At 46.5% G+C, this 15844-nt stretch overlaps 1 protein-coding gene across 1 annotated transcript in view; it reads right to left on the bottom strand.

The window, feature by feature from the left end:
• The window catches only part of OSBPL2 (oxysterol binding protein like 2), a 48827-nt gene that overhangs the window by 29052 nt on the left and 3931 nt on the right, over positions 1-15844 (bottom strand). Inside the window, exon 2 of the mRNA XM_046678795.1 lies at positions 1408-1573. Coding sequence (XP_046534751.1) covers positions 1408-1444 — 37 coding nt within the window. The 5' untranslated portion in view covers positions 1445-1573. The remainder of the gene's footprint in view (positions 1-1407; positions 1574-15844) is intronic.

Raw genomic sequence — 15844 nt, 5'->3', positions numbered from 1 at the left:
CTCAACACGTCAGCCTTTGAAAACCGTAAGGAGCAGGGTGCCTCCTCCTCCACGGGTTTGGGCAAGAGTGAGTCAACAGTCTTGGGCTGCCAGTCCACCAGCCTGCTAGGCCTCTCCACTGGGGAGGACAGCACGGCTGGTGGAAGATGACTGCCTCTGAGAGCGCTCAGACGGGGCCGTGAGGCGGAGTTCTAACAGGGACAGCAAAGCCTGTCCAGGGGGATAGTTACAGCCATCAGGAAAGACCCTTCATCGTGTTGGGCACCATGTCATTTTGGCAATAACTACAGAAGTGGCCCCTCTGACTGCACTTGGAAAGATCATCACTAAAAACCTTGCCCGTAGGAATATTTCAAAATTATTATTTTTTTTTAAAGATTTTATTTTTTTCCTTTTTCTCCCCAAAGCCCCCCGGTATATAGTTGTATATTCTTCATTGTGGGTCCTTCTAGTTGTGGCATGTGGGATGCTGCCTCAGCGTGGTTTGATGAGCAGTGCCATGGCCGCGCCCAGGATTCGAACCAACGAAACACTGGGCCGCCTGGAGCGGAGCGCGCGAACTTAACCACTCGGCCACGGGGCCAGCCCCTCAAAGTTATTTTTATATTCCTATACCTAAGAAGGAGAGGATGGACTAGATTAGTCTCTTGAAGATCCTTTCCACCAATAATAGTCCTCAATGGGGAAAAAAATGATATTCCAAATGTTGCCGAGGAGGGATGGAGGGCAGAGAAGGAATGGCCATCTTGAACTTCAAGAATTTCCGGGCCTCCTGTGATTCTTACGCTGCTCCTTCCGGGGCTCGGGGCTCCCTCCCAGGGCGGGGGTGGAGGGGCTGCTCTAAGCAGACGTGCACCGACCCCGCCAAGCCCACCCTCCCCCAGCCTGCCCCCACCCTGTACACACACACGCCCAACAACACGCGCTTCGTCTCTCCAACTAGAGGCTGTGCACCACGGCTTAAAGTGGCCATGTGAGAGCGAAAAATAACTGAACTTTAAGACAGTAAGAGCTGTTATAAAAGCAAATAAATCACCTATTTTTTGGTATACATTAAACAACACAAAACAAGATATAGTGATAAGACAATAATTTTTTGATCATTGGGTATAAATAATATAAGAATACTGACTATGTCACTTAGGATGCAAATAAAAATATTTACACCCAGGGCAACTCTTTTGAAAAAAGACTAAAAACCCAGTTGTTCTTTCTTGTTATCTCCTGTGGTCCAAAGCTGAGTTTGTCCCCAAATCTACTAAAAGTCAGGGCCTGGGAACATGTCGTGTCTCTCTCCTGCGTGGCTTTCCTGAGCCATCCTCACAACCCAAAGGCTGAATGTGACGCCTGGATCCGTGGGTCCCGCGCTCACATCACAGCCTCTGAACCACCTCTCTTTCCACTCACCTGTGACGGCATCAAAGAACTCCTCCTCACCGTTCATCCTTCAGCAGCCAGGGTCCCTCGCGCCTGATCGCGGCCTCTACTGAATCATTGTACCGCGTCTACATCGGCAGCGTAAGCAACCTCACTCTAGGAACTTTTTGGTAAAAATCCAACAGGCACTGGAGATCTAAAGGGACAAAAAACATTTTGGCATACTTAGCTTTCAAAAGTTTTACCATTTAGAGATATTTTTTAAATACTCACCACTCTTGAAATCAATCTCAATTACATCTAAGTAAAGAAATAAAATAAATGATCTCCAAACAAATGCATGATTTCTAAAAATATAAATGAGAAAAAACATTCATAATATAAATGTCCATCAATGAATAACAGATCAATAAGTAATCATTATTTGAAGAGTTATTTTTAAAAATCATTATCTACAGCTGAATAAGAAAATGACAAAATGGTTAATTTGGGGAAAGTCATGTGGACAGTTCGAGAGGCAGGTTAGCTTCAGTGAGGTGGTTCACACACCAGGGGCTCAAAGACATCTCAGGACGTTTTGCCAAAGGTCACTGCAAATCTTTATCAGAAGCTAGAACAAGTGGTTATAAATAAACGCAAGATTGCAAGAAAACGTTTGTTTCCCATCAACCTGAGCCCATTTCCAATTCTACGGCACTAAGACTGCCGCATAAGCTGGCTGCCACCAGCATCGACTCAAATCCACTTCGATTCTCTCAAAACCATTTTAGCTCAACATCTGAGTAGAATTTGTGCATATTAACTTCTCCCATCACGAAGAGCAGTATTTCATAAATGGCAAGAGAGCCAAGCAAAAGGTCAGCCTTGTCCCAAAAGGTTGGACTTTTTCTGACAATGAGCAGAGTCCTGTGTTTAACTGTGCTAGTAATGGAAAGATGGGTCCAGCTCGCCTCCTAGTTCTGAGAGCAGTGAGGGAGCAGGCGGTCCCAAGGGAGGGGCACGCCCTCTGTCCTCACAACGGCTGTAAGGTGCTTGGTGACCCCTCCAACATGGCTCATGTCTGGGCTCTGTCCTGTGCAGACATGAGCTTCTAATTAGAAAACAAACTGGCATCAGGTTATACCATCCCTCCTTCCCTGAAAGGTCCTTGCAGAGTTTCCTCTATCTTTCCCACCTTCCCAAGCAGCCCGGCAGAACCGGGCACCTGTGCAGCTTCTGGAAACACCCATACAAAGCCTCACTCACTAGTCCATGATTTGTTTTCCTTTGTAAGTCAGAGAAGTTGTTATTATATACTTCTAATTCTTCTCTGATACTACAGGTCCCATCTGCAACATCGGGGAACCAGAGTTCCCTGGAGGAGAAATGGCTGAATCAGGTCTGGGACCCCTCTACAAGCAGAATGACCACTGAGTCATGTCAAAGACTCAGGATGAACCCACACAGCTCCCACTGCAACAATGGGACAATCTGAGCACCAATAAACTGCAATAGACGGGCACACACCCAACATATAAGTCCTCAAGTTCATAAAGATGCTGAAAAATAAATTAACTGCTCGCCACTGGATGATGCCAACACACTCTTTTAAAACTAGTAAACCAGGGGAAAGCACGAAGGCTTCATCCTGCCTTTCCCACGCAGGCTCTCTGCAGCACTGTGCGGCCAAATGGCAGAGGCGTGGGGTGTCACTTCAAGCAAGACTCCACCAGTCGGTGAGGAAGCATCGCTGCGCACGGAGGAGCTCCCACGTCTGCGCACCGACCCCCAACGGCTGCCACCATCCTAGAACCAGACACGTCACGTGCCTCCCAGAGGAGGAGCATGCCACCACCTCACAAGCGGTCTTGCCAAGAACAGCAAGGCAAAATCCGGCCCAGCCTCCAGCTTTAACTACCAACTTAACAAAGAGAGAACAGGGGCCGGCCTAGCGGCACAGCAGTTAAGTTCGCACGTTCCACTTTGGCGGCCCAGGGTTCACCAGTTCGGATCCCGGGTGCAAACATGGCACCACTTGTCAAGCCATGCTGTGGCAGGCGTCCCACATATAAAGTAGAGGAAGATGGGCACAGATGTTAGCTCAGGGCCAGTCTTCCTCAGCAAAAAGAGGAGGATTGGCAGCAGATGTTAACTCAGGGCTAATCTTCCTAAAAAGAAACAGAGGAACATGCTAAATTCCACCATGGGGACTCTGGGAGAGTCTACAGGACAAACCTAGTTTCTTCGATCAATAAATCACAAAAGGAGAGAAAAAGAAAGAGTGCTGGGGAGGTGGAAGCAGTCACGACGCGGGCCGAGCTGGCGGTTTCACGAGTGGTACACACAGTCATGTGAACTATAAGTCAAATGACTTCTGGGGACAATCAGCGGAATCCAGACAGGATAAACCTGGTTTCTTCAACAAATAAATTAGAAAGAAAAAAAGAGAGTGACAGAGAGGTGAAGGGATATTTAAATATCTTGATTGAGTTTCACGGGTATATATATATGTCAAAACTTATTGTACACTTTAAATATGTGCAATTTATTGTATGTCAACTATTCCTCAAAAAAGATATAGGTGGGGGACAGCCTTGTGGCTAAGTGGTTAAAAGTTCCATGTGTTCCACTTCAGTGGCCCAGGTTCACAGGTTCAGATCCAGGCACAGACCTATTCCACTCATCAGCCATGCTGTGGCGGCATCCCACATACAAAATAGAGGAAGACTAGCACAGACGTTAGCTCAGGGAGAAACTTCCTCACCATAAAAAAAAAAAAAAAATGAGGAAGATTGGCAACAGATGTTAGCTCAGGGCAAAACTTCCTCACCAAAAAAACGAAAAAACCTATAGGTGTCATAATAGCATTTTTTAAAAGATGTCTTATCTTTTAGAGTTACACATTGAAATATGCAGGGATGAAATGACGTCATGTCTGGGATTTTCTTCAAAATAAGCTGGGAGGAGTGGGTGAGGGTAATTCCTGGTACAAGACGGGCTGTCAGCTGGTAAACTTTTGAAGCTGGGCTTGGGCACACAGGGGATCCTTATGCTATTCTGTCTGCTTTCTGTACATTTAAAACCTCCCATAATGACAGGCGTGCTAAAAGCCATGGCGGTCTCCCTTTTTATATGCTTTATCACCCATAAGAAATGTCCTAATGTTAATAGGCAATCAATCAAAACGTATGAAAGTCTTTAAAATGAAGGTTTAAGAGGTTACGTTGGACTAACACTGAAGACACAGGCTTGGCTGACAATGGTGACAGTGATGTGACCAGCAGCGCTGCACTCCGGCCACATGGACGGTGTGGTCCAACCACCCCACTCAGGACCGGAGCCCCGCCTGGGGAGGCCCTTCCCACAAACACCACGCAAGCGCTCTACAAGGTCACCGCCGACACTTTCACAGCAGCCATCAGACTTGCTCACATTTTGCAAGTTCAATAATCAAATCTAACACGATCTCACGGTGATTCCTCAAAAAACTGCCATAACAGCTACCACGCATTTTATCTTCTTCATTCGACTAAGTAAAAACTACCCGCTGCTACAGACTATCAACACAAAACAACAGTGCTCTCATTCATTCATTCAGCAAACATCTGCCAAGAGCCACCGGGTGCCAGGCCTCAGGGGGTGGATCCCCAAGGGAGTGACCCTGGAGCTAGGCCACAGCTGGGCCTCAGGCTCACCGGCAGTGGAGGTGCCCATGTGGTTGAGGAGTGCCCAGCCCTGGACGGGTCCTCAGTCCTTCCTCATGTCTGCCCATCCACTTGACCTCTCCCCGACACGGGGACCCCATCTGCCCAGAAGCTCTGCAGCACCTTCATGGTCAGCCCACGGGCTGAGTCATCTCCGACCCTGGACAGCAGGTGCCCACGCCCAAGCCCAGCCAACACACCCCTCAGAGGGGCACGCAGGGCGGGTGCGGACAGCCCTCCCGGGGAAGCAGGCCGCGACAGTGAGGGAGCATCCGGCTTCGTCGTTCAGCACTCCACCACAGTGGGGGAATGCACAGGCCAAGTGGCAAACAGCATCCACCAAAAGGCAGCATTTAGGATTTCCCGAACATGCTCTTCTTCACGTAGATTTTATTGTGCAATCAGAAAACAATCCATGAAGACAGTATTTCAGCAAAGGCCTTCTTTTCTTCTTTTTAATTAGCTCTTTCTGGTCAACTGCTCCCTTTTCTAACTAGAGATTTTTTTACCCAGAAAATGGAGCTTGTGCTGGACATGGTCACTTGCCTCCTGTCCCCTTGCTGTCCTTCTCCACCACCTTTGGTCCCGGGGGCAACTCCAAGGGGCTGAGCCAGCCCCACCCAGGGAAGGGGTGAGGGAGACAGGGGGCTTACTCCCTCCGTATGGGGTTTCCTCCTCCCAGCAGGGCACCATCGCTACAGGAGCCCCCTGGAGGCTGCAGTGAATGCTTGCTCCCAGACTCTTCAGGGGGACACCAGCCCAGGACACCCACTGTTCCTTCTTGTTTCCCACAAAATGCCCACTTCCTTGAAAAGAGCCCCATCCAGCTCTCTTTAAGGTGCCCACTCTGAGTCATCCCATACTTCCAGGACCTTGGCTGAAAACGCAAAATGCCTCCCACCACTTGTATGAGTACTTGCACTCAAGTCTTACAAATCCGTCTCTACATCTTTCTTTAAAAAAACAGATCTAGTCATTTAGGAATAAGTGACCGGCTAAGAGCCTGGGCACCAGGGGGTTAACCTGCATCGTCAACTTGCTAAAGGGTCAAATTGTGTGTTATATCTCTTCTCTATAAAAACTGGGCAAAGCAGCCTAGATGTGATCTTCATAAAGTATGAAAAGTTCACTAATAATATGAAAATCCTAAACCCACTTTGGAGGTTAAATATCAATTCTGAATTTAAACTGCTCAAAACAATATAAATTCTATTTAATAATTTAAAAGTACATTAGCAAACCACAAGCAGACAGAAGATAAGTAAGGAAACAGAGGATTCGAACCACACACACCACCAGTGGGTCTAACAAACACACACAGAACACACTCAACAACCACAGCACATACGTTCTTCTCAAGGGCACGTGGGACATTCTCCAGGATAGATCACATGTTAGGCCACAAATTATGTCTCAATAGATTTAAAAAGACAGATGTCATACAAAGCATCTTCTCTGACCACAAGGGGATGAGTTAGAAACCAGTAACAGAAGTGAAACTGGAAAATTCACAAAATTGTGGAAATTAAATAATAGGCTCTTAACCAATCAATCAACAAAAAAAATCACAAGGGAAATTAGAAAACACTTAGAAATGAATGAAAACACAACATAACAAAACTTACAGGATGCAGTGAAAGCCACGCTAAGCGGGAAATTGATAGCTACCAACATTTACATTAAAAAATAAGAAAGATCTCATATCAACAACCTGACTTTACAATTTAAGGAAGTGGAAAAAGAAAACAAACAAATACCACAGCTAGTAGAAGGAAGGAAGGGATAAAGAATAGAGCAGAGATAAATGAAATAGAGAATAGAAAAAGAGAGAAAAATCAATGAAGCCAAAAGCTAGTTCTTTGAAAAGAACAATAAAATTGACTAATCTTTACCTAAATGGACTAAGAAAAAAAGAGAATATTCAAATTACTAAAATCAAAAATGAAAGTGGAGACATTACTACTGATTCCACAGAAATAAAAAGGATTATGAGACAGTACTATGCACATCTGTACATCAAAATACTGGATAACCTGGAGGAAATGAAACAAATTCCTAAAACACAAAACTTCCCAAGAGTAAATCACAAAAAAATAGAAAATCTGAACAGACCAACACAAGTACGGAGGTTGAATCAGTAACCAAAAACCTCTCAACAATATCACCTCACACCCGTCAGAATGGCTATAATCAACAAGACAAAAAAATTACAAACATTGGAGAGGATGTGGAGAAAAGGGAACCCTCATCCACTGCTGGTGGGAATGCAAACTGGTGAAGCTACTATGGAAAACGGTATGGAGATTTCTCAAAAAACTGAAAATACAAATACCATACGACCCAGCTATCATCCCACAACTGGGTATTCATCCAAAGAACCTGAGATCAGCACTTCACAGAGACTCATGCCCCACTGTGTTCATCACAGCATCATTCACAATAGCCAAGGTGTGGAGGCAGCTCAAGTGCCCTTCTACGGATGAACAGACAAAAGAAGATGTGATATATGTATACAATGGAATACTACTCAGCCATAAAAAAGACAAAATTATCCCATTCACAACCACATGGATGGACCTTGAGGGTATTCTGTTAAGTGAAATAAGCTAGACAGAGCAAGACAAACACCATATGATTTCACTCAAATGTGGAAGATGAACAAACACATGGACAAAGAGAACAGATTAGAGGTTACCAGGGGGAAGGGGGTTGACAGTGAGCAGAGGGGTAAAGGGGAACATTCACAAAGCAACTGACAAATAATAATGTACAAGTGAAATTTCACAACGTTATAAACTATTATGATCTCAATTTAAAAAAACTGAAAAAATAAATAAAATAAATACAACACAGAAACATGGTTAATAAAAAAAATAAAATAAAATAAAAAAAACCTCTTGACAAAGAAAAGCCCAGGACCTGATGATGGTTTCTCTGGTGAATTCTACCAAACACTTAAAGAAGAACTAACAACAATTCTTCTCAAACTTTTCCAAAAACTTGAAGAGGAGAGAACACTTCCTACCTCATTCTGTGAAGCCATCATGATCCTGACACCAAGGCTAAACAAAGACACTACAAGGAAAGAAACGACAGAGCAACATCCCTTACGAACGCTGATGCAAAAACCGTCAACAAAACACTAGCAAATCAAACACATTAAAACACATTCAGCAACACATTAAAAGGATTATACACCATGACCAAATGGGACTTATTCCTAGAATGCAAAGATGGTTCAACATACAAAAACCAATCAATGTAATATATCACATTAATGGAATGAAGGAAAAAAAACACACAGGTCATCTCAATTGATGCAGAAAAATCGTGTGACAAAACTCAACACAATTTTATGATAAAAACACTTGACAGACTAGCAATAGAAGGACACTACCACAACATAATAAGAGCCATATATGAAAAACCCACAGGGAATATCATGCTCAATGGTTAAAGACTGAAAGCATTTGCTCTAAGATCAGGAGCAGGGCAAGGATGCCCACTTTCATCAATTTTATTCATTATAGTACTGGAAGTTCTAGCCAGGGTAATTAGGCAAAAAAAAAAAAAAAAAAAAAAAAAGACAGAAAGAAAGAAAAGGCATCCAAATTGGAAAAGAAGTAAAATTATGTTTGTAGATGATATGATCTTATATAGAGAAAACCCTAAAGATTCCACAAAAAAAACTGTTAGAACTAACAAATTCAGCAAGGTAGCAGAATACAAACTCAACAAACAAAAATCAGTTGCATTTCTATACGTTCACAATAAACAATCTGAAAACAATTCCATTTACAATAGCATCAAAAAGAATAAAATACTCAGGGCCAGCTCCACGGCTGAGTGCTTAAGTTTGTGTGCCACACTCAGCTTCGGTGGCACAAGATTTGCTGGTTCAGATCCTGGGCACGGACCTACAGACCACTCCCCAAGCCACGCTGTGGGGGCGTCCCACTGGAAGAACTAGAATGACTTACAGCTAGGATATACAACTATGTGCTGGGGCTTCGGGGACGAAAAAGAGGATAACTGACAACAGGTGTTAGCTGAGGGCCACTCTTCCTCACCAAAAAAGTATTTAAAAAAAAATAAAAAGAATAAAATATCTAGGAATTAACCAAGGAGGTCAGAGACTTGTACTATGAAAACTAAAAACTGCTGAAAGAAAGTAAACAAGACATAATAAATGGAAACACATCCCATGTTCATGGATTGGAAGATCAATATTGTTAAGATGTCAATATTACCCAAAGCGATCTACAGATTCAATACAATCCCTATCAAAATCCCAATGACGTTTTTTGCACAAATAGAAAAATCCATGCTAAAATTCATATGGAATCTCAAGGGACCCCGAATAACCAAAACAATCTTGACAAAGGAGAACTAAGCTGGAGGGCTCACACTTCCTGATTTCAAAACTTACTACAAAGCCACAGGAATGAAAACACTGTGGTGACGGCACAAAGACACAGAGACCAATGGACAGAAGAGAGAGCCCAGGGACAAACCCTCGCATATATGGTCAAACGATTTTTGACCAAAATGTCAAGATCACTCAAGGGACAAAGGACCATCTTTGCAACAAATGGTGCTGGGAAAACTGGACATCCACATGCAAATGAAGTTGGACCCTTACCTCACATCATCTACTACAAGAATTAACTCAAAATGGATCAAGGACCTAAATGTAAGACCTAAAACTAACACTCTTAGAAGAAAACACAGGGCAAATGCCTCACGACTCTGAATTTGGCAATTATTTCTTGGATACATCATCAAAGGTACAGGCAGCAAAAGAAAAAATTAGACATACTGGACTTTACGAAAATTTTAAAAATTTGTAACTCAAAACACACTATCCACAGAGTAAAAAGGCAACCCATAGAATGGGAGAAAATATTTGCAAACCATACATCTGATATGGGATTAATATCCAGAATATATAGAGAACTTCTAAAACTCAACAACATAAAAAAACAAGGAACCTGATTCAAAAATAGGAAAAAGACTTGAATAGACATTTCTCCAAAGAAGATATACAAATAGCCGATAAGCACATAAAAAGATGCTCAACATCATTAATCATCAAGGAAAAGAAAATCAAAGCTACAACGAGATACCACCTCACACCCATTAGGATGGCTCCTATCAAAAAAGCAAACAAGCATCAGCAAGGATGTGGAGAAACAGGGACCTCTGTACTGTTGATAAGAATGCGAAATGCTGCAGCCACTGCAGAAAACAGTATGGTGTTAAAAATTAAAAATAGAATCACCAGGGGCCGGCCCGGTGGCGCAGCGGTTAAGTTCGCACGTTCCGCTTCTCGGCGGCCCGGGGTTCGCTGGTTCGGATCCCGGGTGCGGACATGGCATTGCTTGGCAGCCATGCTGTGGTAGGCGTCCCACGTATAAACTAGAGGAAGATGGGCACGGATGTTAGCTCAGAGCCAGGCTTCCTCAGCAAAAAGAGGAGGACTGGCAGTAGTTAGCTGAGGGCTAATCTTCCTCCAAAAACAAAACAAAACAAAACAAAAAAAATAGAATCACCATATGATCCAGCAATTCTACTTCTGGGTATATACCCAAAAAAACTGAAAGGAAGATCTTGAAGAGACATTTGTGCACCCATGTTCACAGCAGCATCATTCACAACAGCTGAATCACGGAAGCAGCCCAAGTGTCTGCTGACAGATTAATGGATAAGCCAAATGTGGTCCATCCATACGATGGAGCATTACTCAGCCTTAAAAAGGAAGGAAATTCTGACACCTGCTAAAACATGGATGAAACTTGAGGACAGTATGCTCCATGAAATAAGCCAGTCACAAAAAGACAAATGCTGTGTGAATCCACTCACAGGAGGTCCCTAGAGAAGTCAGATTCACAGAGACAGAAAGCAGAACAGTGGGTGCCAGGGCTGGGGCAGAGGAGAGTTAGTGTTTATTGGGGCCAGAGTTTCCGTTTGGAAAGATGAAAAGAGTTCTGGAGGCAGACGGTGGTGATGGGTGCACAACACTGTCAACGTATTTAATACACTGAACTGCATACTTGAAAACGGTTAAGATGGGGGCTGACCCTGTGGCATAGTGGTTTTCAGTGCACTCCACTTTGGTGGCCCCAGTTCACGGGTCTGGATCCTTAGCACGGACCTATAGCACTCATCAGCCATGCTGTGGGAGTGACCCACCTATAAAGTGGAGGACTGGCACAAATATTACCTCAAAGCTAATCTTCCTCAAGCAAAAAAAGAGGAAGATTGGTAACAGATGTTAGCTTAGGGCTAATCTTCCTCAGCAAAAGAAAAAGTCGTTAAGATGGTAAATTTTATGATATGTATATTTTACCACAGTTTTTTGAATTGGAAAAACTACGTTAGCGAGCAGTACAAACAAGAAGTAAACAATTATGCACAGAGCTCAAATGCACTAGGTGCTAAGCTTAAGTAGCATTACGCTGCAACAGTCAAGTTCTCATTATTACCAAAGATAGGATTCTTTCTTAGAAAGGACCCCAAAAGCCCATCGAACACTGCAGCTTTGGAGAATGTTTCTCCTCCTGACAGTTCCAAGTAATGCAGCATCAACTCTGTAGCTCATTCCCACAGGGAAAGGCAACGCGGCAGGTGAGATCAGGGAACTGCAGAGCTACGAGGGGCAGCGGCTCAGGGAAGGAAACGGATTTGGAAACTGAGGCAGGGGCTGAGGAAGAACTGGCCAGGGAAATCCACAGGGAAAGGATTCCATGAGGCCTGGTCCTCCCCAAAAGTGGTCACACTCAGAGGGTGAACACAGAGCAGGCGTCCCCAGACGAACCGCAGACCTCGTGAGGGCCTAAGCTGAGAGGCGAGCTTCACTAACTGGACTCCGGCTCAAGCCACTGGATGCATAAAATTGGGTTTCCTTCAAGAACAAGTCAGAAACATAACGGAGAGAGCAGCGGCCACACGGCAAAGTAGGCGTGTCGTGATTGCGGCATGCCGGGCACACCACCACCGCACCCCCTTCAAGAGCACGGTTCACCTGTAAGGCTTGCACTGCCCTGCAACCCTTAGGGTCAAGGCCACACACATCCAGGAAGCCCGTCCACAGTGCAGAGAACAGCAGTGAGCCTAAGGCCCGTCCACAGTGCAGAGAACAGCAGTGAGCCTAAGGCCCATGACAGAGCAAACCGAAGCACTGTCATGTCCCCACGGGGCCTCTCCCTCAGGAGCAGCCTGGCAAGGGAGCAGCCTGGCCGCATCCTCCAAGGCTGGCCTGTCAGACCCCTGGAAAGACACTACAGTGATACTTAAATGCCACCAGAGCACACGGGCTGTTCCCTGGGGTGCCCACCAAGCATGGTTAACAAGTGTCCCTTCTGAGCGAGAAAGCCGCGAAGTTTAACACATGATGGACACAATTAGCCACCACCAGGAATTAAAGAACAGAGGACGGAGATGGGAAAATTAAATAGGGTACAGTAAAGGCAAGGCTGCTCGGTGATGTTAACGCACCCTAAGGAAAACCCTGGATTGAGGCGGGCCCAGAGCCACCTAGTCCTTGGGCCTCTGGAGACCTCACCCGTCTCCACTGCAGCAAAGCCACTGTGTTGGCCACGACGCCTTTGTGGTCACTGATCTTCTAGCGTTTTAGTCTTCAGATGTTCACTTTGCAAAGGAAGCCCACCTGTCACCTGGACGCCTAAAGACCCTGGCCCTACTGACGCCCACTATGCCACTGTTCTCAGTTTCTTTCTTTTGTAAAAAACAAAAATTAATGGAAACAAAGGTTCACCCCGGGCAGGCTCCAGAGCCTCCAGCCACATCAGAAATGCTCGCTCTGCAGGGCCCTGTCCAGCACAGCAGCCACAGGCCGCAGGCCTCAGCACCTGGAATGCGGCTAGTGTGCGAGAGCAGGTGAAGGCTCACTCTTACATAATGCTAACTAACTGCGTCCCTTCCACTTAAACCAGCGCATGGGGCGGGTGGCGTCCATCCAGGACAGGGCATTCCAGGGCCTCACTGGGCTGAGACACCACAGGGCGCCTGCACACTGACCACCCGGTGGCCCTAGAAAGCTCCGATGGCCCCACCAAACAGAAGGAGGACGCGGAAAGGTGGCAGCAGTCAGAGCAGGCAGGTGTTCCGGGTCTCCATTCACAAATCCAGGCGTAGGCGGGAGCAGCAGAGCTGGCCCGACCCACAGCTGCCTTCCAAAAACCAACCCGCTGCACGCAACACAGTCAAGATCGTCAGGCCAAGCCTGCTCTTTATTCTTATTTCCAAAACCACCTTGGATTTCTCAGCTCGTACTCACAGAAACATGGTTTTTGCTAATTGGTGAGGAAAGATCAAGCCTTAATGTTCCTGTAAGTGTAAAAGCTCAGTGGCAGAATCAGACAAGTCCTATTCTATCCACAAAGCCTTCTAGAAAGGTAAGTGTGCTAGCCGTCCGTCGCCAGCCCGCCGTGTGCAGACACCTCCGTGCCTCAGTGACAATGGAAAGGAACTGAGAGTGACCTTTGGGACACTAGTTCCTTAGACTTGAGCAGAACACAGCTAAGTCCAGCTGCACTGGAAGTTCCAGTAGAGCGCTGTCTTGAAGGCAAAACGAGAAAGCTGCGTGTTTCCGCCTGCGTAGCTCTGACGGCGTCTCGGCTCCTTCTCCAGGTCTGCGTGCTTTTCCTTAGTTTGGGCTGCATCACAAAATCAGCTACTTGATACTATACAGAACTTCGTAACTCTTCATCCTAATAAACCAGCAGCACGCAGGCGGCAGCCCTGACCTTGAAGGCCCGGCGTTACACCCACACCAGCCAAGCCAGCTTACTGGTCGTCACACAAGGACTGCATTTGCGTTAGGAGTTCACACCAGAAACAGAAAGCTTCTAGACTTGAGAAAGATAAACCAACCTATCCTGCTACATAAACAACTGCATTAATCGCTGACTGTTTACCACTCTCCAAGTCAACAGGGTGGCCGTGAAAGGCAGCAGAGGGTAAACCAGCCTGGCCCCAGGAGCAACTGTGGAGCCGCACTTCCTGTGGGGACTCAGGCCACGTCTCGGCAAGTGGGAGCCTAGAGCCCCACAGTCCATGACAAACTCCCTCTAGTCCCTTGCCTCCACTTGATCAAACTGATTATTCAATAGTGAGTGCCAAAAACATATCACACACTTTGAAGAACACGATCTCATAATCCAGCACAGAGTATCTCCAAACAGACACAAGATGCATGTCAGCTCTTCCATACAAACATGCCTGCGCTTATCAACCTCATCATTCTGTGACACAGCAAAAAGCAGTTCAAGTGCAGCCTGAGAGAAGGGGTGAGAAAGCTCTGGACAGGGTGCTGTGTATGGCCCAAGCTCACAGAAAACCACCAGCAGCCACGGCCACAAGGGAGGCACCTCGCAGCGTGCCGCGAGCAGCAGCGGGAAGGCAGGGCCGCCCCCTGCTGCTCGTCCACCTCCAACGAGCAGAACCCAGGGCCCAGGACGGCACGGGGGCACCTGTGGCCTATGAAAGACTGGGGATGGCGGAGGAGCAGCAAGCAGGGAAGGGAGACTGCTGCCGTCCTGCAGGGCGTCCCCCCACCCCCACCACCTCGGAGGAGGTCTGCTGCCCCCCCCACAGCGCCCCACCTGAGGCGTCTATGCAGTTGGGCAGGATGCTTCAGATGCCATCTCCATCACTGTGCAGAGTCCAGTTTGTCATTCTCGCCCTCTCACCTGCTTCCCTCTCCCATTCCAGGTCCTTCCTCGTCATCTCTTGCCCAGGTGTGACCTACTCAGCCCCTAACCGGTTTCACTTGCTGAGAAATCTATCATCAGGTCTGCCCTGGTCACTCCCAACTATACTTCCTAGGCACTAATGGGAGTGGGTGTTTAAACCAAGGTCAGGGAAATTCACGAATTTCTAATCCTCCCCTCAATAAAAAGAGAAAAAGAAATAGAAAGGAAAAAATTGCAAAATTCTGTTTGCGCTCATTATTTGTCCCCAGGAAGATGACTCAGACTCTTCATTAAGTTCTCAAAGAGGTCCTTGATCCAAAACAGGGTTATGACCCCACAGTGGGTCTCAAAAGCTGGCAAGCACACCAGCCACACTGGAATCACGGGAGCGCGCAACCCAAACATCCCTGGGCCCCTCTCCTGGAAGCCCGGATCCGGCAGATCTCAGCCTGGGCCTTAAACCTGCACTTTTTACAAAGTTCCCAGGTTTTTCTGAAGAGGAGCCAGGTTTGGAAACCCTGTGACGTTAATCAAGGAGCCTTCTACCCTGACAAGCACCAGCATTCAACCCAAAGCATGCTACCTCAGAGACAGAAGCTACAGCGCTAAGGGAGCCGACCCCATCCCCGGCACAGGGAGCCCTCCTATCCTCTCCCTCCTCACCCCTGCCCCGCTCCCTCTCGCGTTACATTTCCCACAGGCTCCTCGGCGCCCGCCTTACAGGAGCAGAATGGCTCTGGAGCTTCTCCTCCCTCACAGTGGCCGACAGGGTGACTCCGTGCCCCGTTTACGTCTGCCCCTGCTGCCATTCTTCATGGTGCTCCTTTTCACTCTCCAGTTTCCCGGTTTAGACATCATAGTCAAACTGGCTTTAAGGCAATAGTCACTTTCCAGCCAAGCTCAGAGGCATGAGGTGTCAGATTACGGGTGATCTTTTCTCACCTCCAGCCTCCAATCAGCCTTCCTTTGCTAGGAAAAAACACAGCTTTCCCTCGGCTGACAGCTCTCACCATCCTTTCTAGAATCTGGATTCAGCTCTCACCATCCTTTCTAGAATCTGGATTCAGC

Source organism: Equus quagga, chromosome 12, assembly GCF_021613505.1.
Source record: "Equus quagga isolate Etosha38 chromosome 12, UCLA_HA_Equagga_1.0, whole genome shotgun sequence".
Taxonomy (NCBI): Eukaryota; Metazoa; Chordata; class Mammalia; order Perissodactyla; family Equidae; genus Equus; species Equus quagga.
This window is presented reverse-complemented; position numbering and strand designations above follow the sequence as displayed.